Source organism: Phocoena sinus, chromosome 2 (genome assembly GCF_008692025.1).
Source record: "Phocoena sinus isolate mPhoSin1 chromosome 2, mPhoSin1.pri, whole genome shotgun sequence".
NCBI classification, from domain to species: Eukaryota; Metazoa; Chordata; class Mammalia; order Artiodactyla; family Phocoenidae; genus Phocoena; species Phocoena sinus.
In genome coordinates this window covers 156,191,174-156,204,817 of record NC_045764.1, presented here as the reverse complement: position 1 = coordinate 156,204,817, position 13,644 = coordinate 156,191,174, and the positions used below count along the sequence as shown (strand labels likewise).

At 40.6% G+C, this 13,644-nt stretch overlaps 1 protein-coding gene across 3 annotated transcripts in view; it reads right to left on the bottom strand.

The window, feature by feature from the left end:
* Window positions 1-13,644, bottom strand: part of TSHR (thyroid stimulating hormone receptor) — a 168,718-nt gene that overhangs the window by 44,280 nt on the left and 110,794 nt on the right. For 2 of the 3 annotated variants that reach the window (XM_032624938.1, XM_032624940.1), the window contains exons 4-7: window positions 7,706-7,780; window positions 5,142-5,216; window positions 3,327-3,404; window positions 56-124 (exon numbers count right to left, since the gene is read on the bottom strand). In XM_032624938.1, coding sequence (XP_032480829.1) covers window positions 56-124; window positions 3,327-3,404; window positions 5,142-5,216; window positions 7,706-7,780 — 297 coding nt within the window. The remainder of the gene's footprint in view (window positions 1-55; window positions 125-3,326; window positions 3,405-5,141; window positions 5,217-7,705; window positions 7,781-13,644) is intronic. The other variant, XM_032624939.1, reaches the window with a different exon arrangement.

Genomic DNA, 13,644 nt, shown 5'->3' with positions numbered 1-13,644 from the left:
TTGGGGGAGGGAGTGTAGGGCAGGATAGTGGTTTCCATGGCAACCCTTGACTTACACAGCATCCAGCTTTGTCCCATTGAAAGCATGTCCTTGGATTGAAGTAAAGCCATTGTTGTATAGTTTCCTATAATCAACAGAGAGAGGAGAAATCAGTGACCTATAAGAGGTAGTGCTGGCCCTTCTCTGAGGGTTGCACTTCATTTCTTCAGTGCCAGAGATGTGCATGAAGGTTCTTAGGCCCTACAAGAAAACTTTACAATACGTCTTATTTGGGACATGGAATAGTGTTTTCCAGTTTGAATACGCATTCTCCAGACTTAGCTCCTAGAGCTTTAAGCTGTTTTCCAGAAGCATATTCACTTTAATGAACAAAGATTTGCAATCATTAAGGATTTTTAAAAAAATGTTCTACATATACTCAAAAAAACTGGGGTTTCAGGAAATAGTTAACCCAATGTCAATAATAGAGGAATAAGTGCAGTTTCTCAAGATGAGCACTTTAAAAGACATTATTCATCTGAATGCATAGGTTTTATATTTTTCTCTTTAAAATGTTGTTTCACATTTATAGTCATATTTTTAATCCTCAGGGTGTATCATACATTAAATGCTTAATTAAATGGTTGAGGACTGAATCAAATTGAACTTCAAAAACAAATCTAAGAAAATAGATAGACCATGGCCTTTTGGGGAAGTTTTAATGTTTTAACTTGTTGCTATGTTTCTGCAACTAATTAATTCATACAGTGATTCCAAGGGCTGGACTGAAGCATTATCTCCTCTATTTCCTAGTCAGGTTATTGAGATATGGAGGCGATTTGCCAAAGCCGCACTGATGCACAGCTGTCGGGAATCAGGATTTCTGAACTCAAAAGAAATTCTTCCCACCCACCAAAAGGACACATCCTTTCTGCTGGAAAAGGAGCTCCAGCCATGGGAACTCTGGTCTACACAGGGGTGCATGGGGGTTCCTGGGGGCTACTGGCATGGGATAAGAGAAGGCTTCCATGTCCACAATCAGGCACAGTGAGTGGCGATTGTAGGGGAACTCCGAAAACTACTGCAGTGCCTCCTGTGAACTCTGGTAACACAGTAAGAAGCACACAGGAGACTCCAAACTTGGAATTAGACCTGGTTCTGTCACTTCATAGTAGGTGACCCTGAGAACTTCTCAATCTCAATTATCCACAGTTTTCCTTGTCTGTAAAAATATGATAAAATAATACCTAATCAAAAGGTTACTGGGAGGATAAAACAGCTATACATTTAACAAGTAAGGTGTGGACACTTATGAGACGACCATGTTAAAATGAATACCTTGCAAACTTGGATTTATCTTATGCAGTTGTGAAGAACTAAGAGGCAATCCTTGTTTGTTTTTTGTTTTGTTTAAAATAATTACACAATGAGTTTATTTCCTGCTACTAAGGTGTCCTGGGGGAGGACTGCAATGCACCGGGACACTAAACACAGAGGCTGAGAAAGCTCTATAGGTAAGTTAATTTTTTCTGAACTAGAGTTCATTAATGAAGATGTGAGAATTGTACATTTGGCATTTCTATTTTCCCAAACTTTGCTGAGAGGCCTGGACAATAAAAATGTTCTTTGTTGGAATTACATTTCAAAGATTAAATAAAACTCTTATTGGACAAGTAGGTCTCAAAAAGGGAAAATAGTGAAGAAAGAAAAACATAGTAAGGAAAGAAAGAACAAAGGGTTGCAAACTTTGATTGAAACTCTGTCCTACCAGGAATATAGGAACAAAGATTGCTGTTGGACACATACCCTTTCGCGTTTATAGTTTTTTGAGCATGAGCTTTAAAGAAGCCAGGACTTTTGCAGGTATGTAGAAATAATCATCTGAAAAGATAATGGACAAGCTATGCCATCCCCATCTCTAGATTTCAGGAAAGTTAAGGTTCCTTCATTCAGAGGTTTATCAAATGCCTACTGGGCCCCATGCTGGGTGTGAAACAGCAGCTTTCACTTGAGAGGGCTGCTTGGGATATGGGTCCTTAGAAAAAGATGTCAAAATGTGGAGGTAACATTCTGCAAAGAAATTGAGACTGGTGTTTATATACAATGAGTGGGCACAATGGAAGGCTTTACAGAAGAGGTAAATGGCCTTGAGGTTTGGGGACTGAGCAGGCTAAACCCCAGTCTTTGCTGTGCTGTCAAATGAAAGGGGTGGCTGAGGAGTCCTCTTGTCTTATCAGGAGAGCTCTCCCCATTTTTCGAGAAGGATGAATTGAAATGCTCTACTGTGGATAGAGTCCAGAGGTTGACATACCTTCACAGGGTCAAGACTGCTTGATTTGGAATGCTTGGAAACTGCCTCTTCAAAGAGTCATGTGGAGGCCTGGATCAATTTTGCTGGGGCATAATTCATTCAGGTTTGCACACGATGAAGAACCCTTGGACTGTAGTGTGACTGGAGAAAGGGAGCTGGGTGACAATCTGGGCAAAACCCCCACCAGGCCTGAACCTGGGCAGTGGTACTGAAACTAGAGAGATGGGATCCTTTGGACGTAGTCCCCAACTTTACTTTGTAGCTAATTTGATGAGAGAGGGGAATTTTTACCGACTTGAGAATTAACTTATCTTTTGTACCTCTATTAGATCTCCTTCATTAGAACAATTTGTGAATTTCCCTGATGTAGCATTTCTTTTGAACAACTAAAGAGCAGAACCCATTCAAACTCTGGAAAAATGATGATGTAGAGCAGAACTATGTTTTCTATTCAATATCCCTTCATAGGAACTTAATAATAGTTTGGTGACGACACAGTTGAAAGTATGAGTGCAGAGTATGAAAAGCCTCTTAGCATCACCATTTTCTAGCTCAGTGACCTTGGGAAAGTCACTTAAATTTGCTTTAACCCCAGGTTCTTCCTCTGTTCAATGGGGATACTAGAACCCAGACTATTATAAGGCCTGCAGGCCAAATCTGGCCCACTGGCTGTTTTTGTAAATAAAATTTTGTTGGAACATAGCTATGCTCATTAGTTTATATATTGTGGATGGCTGCTTTGCCCTGAAATAGCAGAGTTGAAACAGTTGCCACAAAGGCCATGTGGTCTGTAAATCTGAATAAAGTGCGCTGACCACTTCTGTAAGGGAATACGCTCGTCTTGTTACCTAAACCACTTCGTCACCTGTAGAGCACCACACCATGAGTCACTACTCTTATTTAACTATGTGAAACCCTCGGTAGACCATAGAGCACATACTATATGGTAGTACGGTTCTTGGATGGCCTGTGGAAATAGTACAGCGGCCCAAATAAATATTTCATTGTTGGCAGGAGTGGAACTGGCAATACTCACAGTGTCAAGGTTTCATTGCACAGGCCCTGAAAAGCATTCGCAGGGATCGAAGTCATGTAGGGGTTGTCTGTAATTTCACTGCAGGAGAGGAACAAAAACACCTGGTGAAAAAAAATGCTTTCTGGGCTTCCCTGGTGTCTCAGTGGTTAAGAATCCGCCTGCCATTGCAGGGACACGGGTTTCAAGCCCTGGTCCGGGAGAGATCCCACATGCCGCGGAGCAGCTAAGCCCGTGCGCCACAACTGCTGAGCCTGCGCTCTAGAGCCCGCGAGCCACAACTGCTGAAGCCCACATGCCTAGAGCCATGCTCCGCAACAAGAGAAGCCACCGCACTGAGAAGCCCGCGCAACCGCAATGAAGAGTAGCCCCCGCTCGCCGCAACTAGAGAGCCTGTGTGCAGCAACAAAGACCCAATGCAGCCAAAATAAATTAAAAAAAAATGCTTTCCTTCTGGAACTGGGCTCTTGCTGCACATATGCCCTTAAATAAATAACCTGACACAATTCAGTTTTATCTTATTTCTTTTTAGGTGTCATTGACACTTCTTAGCTGTTGGTGGCTCAGAGGTCCGGTGAGGTGGTGAGAGATGTCCTAGGTGGACATATACTCAGAGCCCCGCATATGCAGGTGAGCAAGTGAGCTTTGGGTGTGGGCTGAGGTTCCTGACAATCCCCATGTGCAAGGGGAGCAGGTGGGTCTCCAGAGATTTCTCATGAATCTCTGACTAATACTTGGTCCAGAGCAACTCGTTTTCCATCAGCGTGTGGAAGCCCCTAAAAGGGGTTGCTAGAATGGGATCAATTGATTTCATTTCACAAGTATTACTGAAGTGCCCTCCACTTGCAAGACATATACTCCTAGAGAACATTTCTATGCCAGTCTAGTTGCTGGAAGACGGCCTGTATTTTGAACTGAGCTCTTCTGCAGCAAAGAAGCATGGGCATTTTTTCTAACAAAATCCCAAGAGTTTGGATCCTATCATTCTACATTTTGCTGATTCTGTAGTTCAAACTCAGTCTGTAATTCTCTCTGCATATGTCCTTTCACTTCTAAACAACTAGTAAGATACTTAACTGTGTCATAGGTTTTGGAAAAGAGCACTATGGCCCCAATCAGAAGTCACAGGAAATAGTTTGAGCGCCACTCACAACTGCTCCTTGGGACTCTCCTCAGACAAAATCCCTTAGGTTTTCTATTCCTCCATTTCCTCATTTGTTTAGTGGAAAAATTGTAACTTCCTCTTATGTCTCATAAGGTGGTTGAGAGGAGCAAATATGATAACACATGGAAGAGTGAAAAGCTATGAAAAACTATGTGAAAAATAAAGTATCATCATTATCATCAAATTCCTTCTATTCAAACAATCCCAGCAGCAAAAATATGCCATAGTGTCTCCCATTAAAAACAAAAAAAAAACCCAGAAAACCCTTTTCTCCGTATTCAATATGCTCCAACTACTGAGGCATTTTCTGCTTCTTTTTTGTAGTAAAACTTCCCTAAAGGGTTTGTTATGGTCACTCTCTCTAATTCCCCCTTCTGGTTCTTTCTTGAGCCCACTCCAACCAGACTTCTCCACCCCCAGAACCCCACTGGAAGCATTCTCTTCAGAATCACCGATGCCCCGTGTTACTAAACCCAATGGCCACTTCTCAGTCCTTGCCTTACTTCATCCATCAGTGCATTTGTCACAGCTGATCACTGCTTCCCCCTTGAAACAACTGCTTCACTTGGTTTCAACCAACCCCTCTGGCTGCAGCCCAGTTCTTGCCAGTGGCAAGTAAAATATTGCCAAATATTTCATATGTGCACACTTACAGTATGAAGAATACATCAGTGGAATAAACTTTGGTCAGGTCTGGGAATACTCTAAGTCCAGTGTTGAAAATGCCACTAAAGTACATGAAAAAGAAGAACAAAAGAACAGAAAGAAGGTAAGAAAATCGACACATAAGAAGTAGAATAATGTAATAGCTAAAAGTATGTGCTCTGAAGTCAGACTAGGATCAAATCCTAAGTCCTTCATTAATTATCTGAGAGACCATGGCAAGTTCTAATCCTTGGATGAAATGGTGCTCCCTGAAGGTACAAGAATCTAACCCAGTCCCCCAGTGTCAATACATCTTTTCTGTTTAGAAGAACCTGGGGATTGTTTGAACCAAGTGGGATTCCTAGAAATAGGAATTCAGGTTTCTTTTCTTGTGTGTGTGTGTGTGTGTGTGTGTGTGTGTGTGTGTGTGTGTGTGTGTGAGATTTCCTTGTTTTAACTGGAGGACATTATGCGTGTGTTGGGGGGAAGAGAGGGTAGAATAAGGAAAGGATGGGACAGGAAGACAATATAATCACCCAACTCCAAGCCAGGCATCTTCTTTCGAACTCTACGTTATATTGTGTTCATTATTTTACCAAGAATGGTATTCCCATGGTAGTCACTTGAGAATACCATGGCAGCAGTACCATAAAACTATGTCCAGATAAGCGAGGAAATCCGTCAAAGACAATATCTTCACTCTCCAAAGCTGTGTCATCAGGGCAAAATGTCAAGATTAAAACGTGCATTGACAGCATGAATACAAAAACTCTCAAACTCTGGATGCCTCTCAGACTTAGTTGGTTTAACATTTCTTGCAGCTACTAGAACATAGGTAGTGGATTTAGTGATTTTTTTGAGAGCTTCGGTATGACGTGGTGAGAACTTGTAACTACCAGTAAATCTTTAAAGAAAGTCTTCCAGTAGAGAAAATTCTAGTCCCATTGCTCTACCATCTAAGGCAAATTCTGACCTGACTCCTTCTAGAGAGGAAGACATATGATTTGAAGAGGAAGCAGAGCCTGAGGTCTCAAGAAAGCAAATGGGACATTCTAAATAACAAAGGAGAGATGTAAGATTCCATGAGGTATATTTGAAAAACAGTAAAAAAAAAACTAGTTCAATTGCAACAGCTGTTCATGTGGAAGAGTGGGGCGGGGAGACCCAGAGTTAAGTGGGGACCATATCAAAAAGGGCTGGAAATGCCATATTAGGGACTTGGACCAAGACCTGTCTATTTTTCAAAACCCCGAACAAGTCCATCTCCTTCTGGATGTCTCCTCTAATTACCTGCACCCCCAGATAATGTATGTACCTCTTATTTTTCACTTACCATTGTTCTCCTAGGGGAGGAACTTTTCAATCCCATATATAATATGTTCTTTAACTAGATTGTAAGTTTCTTGAAGGCAAGGACAATGTTTTTTTATCCTACATGTTCCCCACTGAGCCCTGCACATAGCAGGGGACCATCATATCAAAGAGTTACTGATGGATTGGAACTCAAAGTCCACACAGGAGCAATTGCCTTGTGCTATAAGTTTTTATTACTCCCCAGATACCCTTTCAGCCACATTTCTCATCCATATCCTCTTCTGTTCTCCTGGCATCTCCCACACCTACCTCTTCAATACTGAACTATTTTTCATTCCCCAAACAAGGCATGTGGTTCCACACCTTTGTATCTTTATCATGCTATCCCATCCGCTTGTATTTCTCTTCTACCCCTCCCCCTCCTTTTCCTGGATAAACTCTATTCATCCTTAAAGACTAATTTCATAAAATACATTTGGATATATACTTTTATTTAAAAATCCCTAGATGGAAATGAACTAATATGTTAATAGTGATTATTTCTGAGTATTGGGATTAAGGTTGGCTTTTTTTCTTCATAATGTTTTTGTGTTCTAATTTTTTACAACGCATGTGAGCAAGAAAGAAGGGAAGAAAGGAAGGTACCCAGAAGACCTGAGGCCATACACACACATCCACTGAACACACTTCCTTGAGTACCTAGGCAGTAGGTGCTAAGCAGTAAAGATACAACAAAGAACAAAAATGTTGCGGTCCCTGCTCTCATTGAGGTTACAGTTAGCTCACAAGGTGTCACCAAAGCAAAGCAGTAAGTGCTGTCCCTTCCATTTTTGTCCCCCTAGCTCTAAGAGATTAGGTTTTACCCTTTTTTGTTTTCTGTTTGTTTTTGTGTAACAGTCACTCTAATATTGTGATACCCATTTCCTAACAAAATTGACCAGTGGGCTTTCAGAGGTTTTTGTTTTGTTTTGTTATATTCATTTAAAGACCATATATACATGATGGCATTTTCTCCCTCATGTCTCTTGGGGCAGGTCTCTCATCCCAGCATTATGTGTTGACTTTTGAATAGGTTTTTAAAATGTGGATCATTTCACCTGTTACCTTGCCTCATGGGAAAAGGTGGGGAGTAAGTCACAGGATGTGATTTGCTCCAGGCCACACACCACTAAAATGGCTCACATCATCCTAGGGATATTCCTACATTATAATTGTCTTAAAAAAAAAACGGTAGGAAGGGACAGGAGTTAATACTTACAGGAACTTTAGAAGGGGGAGTTCTTTCAGGGCGCCACGGTCTATGTAAGTTAAGCTTCTGGTATTCCGAATCTCTCTGTAAAAGTACAGGAAACATATTCACTGTAATATATCCCTTTCTGTTCTTATGAAAAATAAAACAACATAAATCAGGTTTAACAAATGTTCCTGAGATGAATACACATTTACATGGTGCCCCAGGGACTTCTCCCAGGAGCCAGTCCCATCCACAACAAGCTACTTTTTGGCTCCTTTCAGGGACACGATGGCTGTTCAGCTCTCATCACTGGCTTAGTTTCAATCCATTTAAATTTTGGGGTGACCTTTCTCTTACCTACAGTCTCAGAGCCTTTTTACCTTTTAGATTTGAATAGAAAAGAAAAATCTCTCCAATGGTTTGTTGAGGGAAGATAACTTTATTAACAACAGCAAGTAACCTGGCCCTGGAGTGGGAGTCTGAGTGGATTATATAATGGCTTACAGCAAGAAAATAAGGTCAGTGAGGCTCCTCTGTCAATTGCTATTTCAGAGGCAGTAGAGGTAGTGAGTATTAAGAGTTCACTTGGGTTTATTTTTCTATATCAGTAATTGAAAACTCTTGAGCACATGTGACATCATATATGTCTATAACTTATCTACTTAGGTTTATATACATGCTAATCAAAATGCACAGTTAGCATTAGTGAAATTAGTATCTGTTTAGAAAAAGGCTCTCATTGGTAGAATTAAATGTGTTCAACATGTGTAGATTGGTTAAAAGAGTTTAAAGGCCCTCCCTAGGCTTATGTGAAGACGGTAGGAAAACTTAGTAAGACTTATAGTCTATCCCCTTCTGAATGGCACGTAAGGCTTGATTCCTAAAGGAACCTGCACCTAGTGGTTGCTGGTAACAACTAGAAGGCTGAGAATCTGGCCTCTGGGATTTTTTAAACAGTTTTACTGAATGAGAATTTCCATTAACTTCATGCGTTGTGATTAGATACAATTAGATGATGTTTAGTAAACTTACAGAATTGTAAAATCAATTATCATCACAATCCAGTTTTAGAATATTTCTATCAATGACAAAAAATAATCATATGCACATTTGCAATTAATTCCCACACCCTGCCTCTTGCCTAGGAGCCACTGATCTCCTTTCTACCTCTAAATTTGCCTTATGTGGACAATTCATATAAATGGAATCATAAATATGTAGTCTTGTGCGTCTGGCTTCTTTCACTTAACAGAGTGTTTGTGAGGTTCATCCACATGTAGCATGTATCAGTAATTTGCTCCCTTTTATTACTGAAGAGTTGGATGGACCTGAGATCAAATCTTGGCTCTGCCACTTCTGGCTACATGACCTTGGACAAGTTACCTGACCTCTTTAAGCCATAGTTTCCTCATCTGTAAAATAGGGACAATAATAGTGCCTCTTTCATAAGACTCTTATGAGAGTCAAATAATGTCTATAAGGGGTTTGACATGTGTCTTAGCTTATGGTGAAGGCTCTATAGGTGATAGTTTTATTATTGTTATTCTCCTGAGTGGAATGAAAGCTGGAGCAGACATTGGAGACTTGGGGTTGGAGGTAATGCAATGTTTGCAAAATTTTAAAAACATAAACCAAACGAACAAAAAACCCCCACTAGGTTTTGCATTTGACAAAGGACAGTGGATATGAAACAGACCTTGGAAAAGAGAGAGTGGCATTAACTCTGAGAACAGAAACCATCTCCCACTTCCCCCACCTCAGCTTACTGTCTATTATTAGCATAACCTTCCTGGTCCCTTGTCTTCATTAGCATAACTTTTGCCCAGGAAAATAACTTTATTATTAATTTTGGGAACTTCTTGAAAGACCCATCAATGCTTCAACAGTTTATATCCCCAAACTCTTAGAAACCCTCACTTCAAAATCTTTGCCTTGTTGTGTCCACTAATCCTAAACTATCATATCACGATCTTTATCCAACCAAGACCCTGCATAGAAAGACCCACTTTAAACTAGATGGTTTAAATTTTGCTCTGGCTTGAAACTAAAAGCCCTGCATCCCTGAAACTCCCTCTATCCTGGGTAAACTAGGACCATTGGCTACCCCACTGCACACTCTCATAGCAATCAATCCCACCTTGCCCCTCTAAGACTATCAGACTCTGTTGAGATGCTCTGTGTGGTGAGCAGTAAACTCCTTGCCAGAGCTTTCCATTTGGAGAGGACGGTTCAAACGTCTGTCAATCAAACGTAAACTAGTTAGAAGAGTTTGACAACTGAGTGTGGTTTGCAGTCTGGAAAATTGCTCCATGAGTGACTATTGTTGAACAAGTGAACTTGAGCGAGCAGCCCAAGAGAATGTCACAATAAAAGAGTGTAGCCTGGCTGAATCAACTTTAGGGATAGAGAATGAAAGGGAAATGAACCACAGCTGTTGGTTACAGCTGATTAAATGAGGCTGGCAACCAACATGGTAGCTGTAAGAGAAGAAAGAGGTGAGAGAGGCTACAGGCAGAGAGAGGGAGACACAAAAGAGGAGATGGATTTTTCAGGGAAAATGTATGAGTGAAAGAAAGGGGAAAGATGGACAAGAGATACCACAAGAAAACACCAGGCAAAAGAAGCCACCTTCTGAGGTAAGTGGTTAACACTTGTTTGCAAATGACTTTTAAACTATCTCTGCTGAGAGAAAGATAAATACTGTATGAAATCATTTATACGTGGAATCTAAAAGTGCCAAACTCAGAGAAACAGAGAGTAGAGTGGTGGTTACCAGGGACTGGGGTGGGAGTGTGGGCAGGGGACTGGGGAGATATTGGTTAAAGTGTACAAGCTTCCAGTTATAAGATTAGCAAATTCTGAGAATCTAATGTACAGCATGGTGATTATAGCTAATAATACTGTATCATATCACTGAAAGTTGCTACAAGAGATCTTAAATGTTCTCACCACAAAAATGAAACGGTAATTATGTAACAGGACAGAGGTGTTAGCTCATGCAATGGTGGGAATCATCTTGCAGTATATGAGTATACTAAATCAACACATTGTATACCTTAAACTTACACAATGTTGTATGTCAATTACATCTCAATAAATCTAGAAAAATAAAATCTCTGCTGAAACAAAGAAGGGGAGTGGGGCATGGACTGCCAGTAGTTTAGCTGAATGGAGACCGATGTCAGAATTGAATGCAGCTGGTATAGCTGTTGCAAAAAAAGCAATGGAGGTGTAGAGGTAAGTACCAGAAACCTCTGATAAGAAGGAGGAAATAGGAGTCCAAACTGGAATGAGTTCCAAGAATGCCTGGGAGGGTGAATTTGAATCACACAATTCTGAGTAAAGCAATTATGGCTCAAGTGTGCAGGAGGCCAGATACGCTGCCAGGAAGCTGGGGACACCGAGAGAAAGAAAACCTATATGCAACTGCAGCACAGTGGGTTGGAATAGGGATATCCTGCAGGGTGAGTTTGAACTAGAGCTGAAGATCCCAGTGCCTCTGGATCAGGAGCCTGGTTCCCCGAGTGACTGCATGGAGGAAGGCTACCCTGCCCACCTGCTCATCTAGCCAGTACTGTCTCATAAAGAAGAAATAAACTTGTTACCTTAGGGTTTACACATTTTTATTTTTGTCTATTTCTTACAGTAATTAGCCTACCCAAACTCATACAATAAGCATCAATAAATTCTTAAAATACAGAGCACACTGTTAATAGTGGTCATCTCTGGGAGAAAGGTTGGGAGGCTAGGAATGTGTGAATTTCACTTTTTATTTTATCTTGTTCAAATGAGGAAAAAAATATAATAAAAGCCATGCAAAAGAAAACCCCAAATTAAAAAAATAGCAATACGTATCCTATATAAAAAATTTTAATATGCCGTGCCAAAGAGTCTGCTTAAATCTTCAAGTATGCTCTTCCACGGAGTGGGGCGATTTAGCTGTGTCAGGGAAATACTTGAGGGTCTTGAAGCTTACTGAATAGAAAAAAGCCCAGCCTTGGAAAATTATAAGGTGAAAAGGGATTGGGTATATTTATTACTCAGAACAGTTCTACCAGTGAGGGAATAGAACTGATTTTAGAGAAACAGGTAACATCATCCTTATTTTAGAGACAAAACAATGCAGACGCTTAGAAAGGTTAAGTGACTGATCTGTTACACAGTTAGAGGCAACTCTGGGCCTTAAATTAGGAATTCTAACTCCAAATACAGTTTTTTTTTTTTTAATGATGTTTAAAGGAGATAATTGACCAGAGCTTAAATATAAATACTCATTATTGCTTAATTTCCCTTCATTGGATTTCAAATAAAATGGACATTTAGATGAAAAGTCTAATGATGCCCAGTGTGCAGTGTTTTCACAAGACAGCAGATTGATAATTTAGCATACATTAGGTTCATTTAATCATACATCTAGATTCTGGATTTTTTTCTTCTGAGAAATATTTGTTAATAAGAGCCAAAAATAGAGAAATTGGTTTATTTAAAACAACTGGCATTGTGGCAGGTAGTTAGTACCCAGTCTAAACCGAAAGAACAGGGAAATCAGCAAGGTGAGAGAAGGGAGTTCTCAGGTTGGGGAGGGAGCAGACAAAAAGGGGGGAATGAAGGCTTAAACCCTCCTATGAAGGAACTTTCCAACTACTGATTTTCTTCCATTGTCCTGTCACCCCTCCCACCTCAATTATTCAATAGGCATTAGTCCTGGCATTTGACTGTGATCCTCAGCCTTAGAGATATTTGCCCATATACCCTAAACATCTCCAGTCCATGAATGAAAAGCACGCCAAACTGGGAAAGAATTGAGGGCGATAATAAAGTCGAGTTGGCATTTCACCTGCAAAGTTAGATGGGGCCAAGGGCGATGGGAAAGCTTCAGACTCCCACCAGGCTCGGAGACTGAATTAAAATAACTGAAGAGAAGAGAAGCTGCCCCAGTCAGCATAGCTGGACTCTTAAGAAATACAAATGCAATAATGAGTAAGACTGTGTTGTTTAAAACAAGAAACTGAGCAAGACTATTAACCAAAAACCTAGCTCTCAGCCAGTCCCAGATCCTTCACAACTCTTATTTCAATTTGATTTTCAGGGTTTTGTTCTAGTCTGCTTTTAAGTGGCAATGGTTCAAAAAAATGGGAGGCAGGCCACTTTGACTTTGACTAGATCTGCTTACTCTAGTGAGTGGTGTGTGGAGAGATTCGTTAAACACATAATTAGTGGACATCTATCACGTGCAACTTTACTGCATGCTCCAGGTGTAGGGAAGTAGCAACTAATTATTTAGCTACTTTAAAAACAAGATGTGGGGCTTCCCTGGTGGTGCAGTGGTTGAGAGTCCGCCTGCCGATGCAGGGGACATGGGTTCGTGCCCCGGTCCGGGAAGATCTCACATGCCGCGGAGCGGCTGGGCCCGTGATCCATGGCCGCTGGGCCTGCGCGTCCGGAGCCTGTGCTCCGCAGCGGGAGAGGCCACAACAGTGAGAGGCCCGCGTACCGCAAAAAAACCCCAAAAAACAAAAAAAACAAGATGTGACTATGTTGGCAAAGCTAGAATTTTGTTACTTTAAATACTTTAAATACTGTACTATACCGATGTGAAAACTGGGACTAAGAATTAAGTAAATTAATGTTGAAGTAACATTTTGTGATAGGCTTTTATCACATAATAAATCACCCACGTATTTTTTTTTTAGTTCACCCATGCTGAAAAATGTTTTTCACCTTATAAAATCCGTCTGATTTGAAGTAAATGGATAGTTTTCTGCACTAATAGCATGAAACGTTATGAGAGTCTGTTTATGGCAGTCACAAGTTTAGTAATTACTGAAGTAAAAGGGCTAGAAGAGGAATTAATATGAGATTAATTGAGCTTTATGGGGAACAGAGAAAATTGTGCAATACAGGCTTGAGATTCCCTTTTCCAAATGTGAAACCATAAAATGTTGATCTCATGCAACCATCAC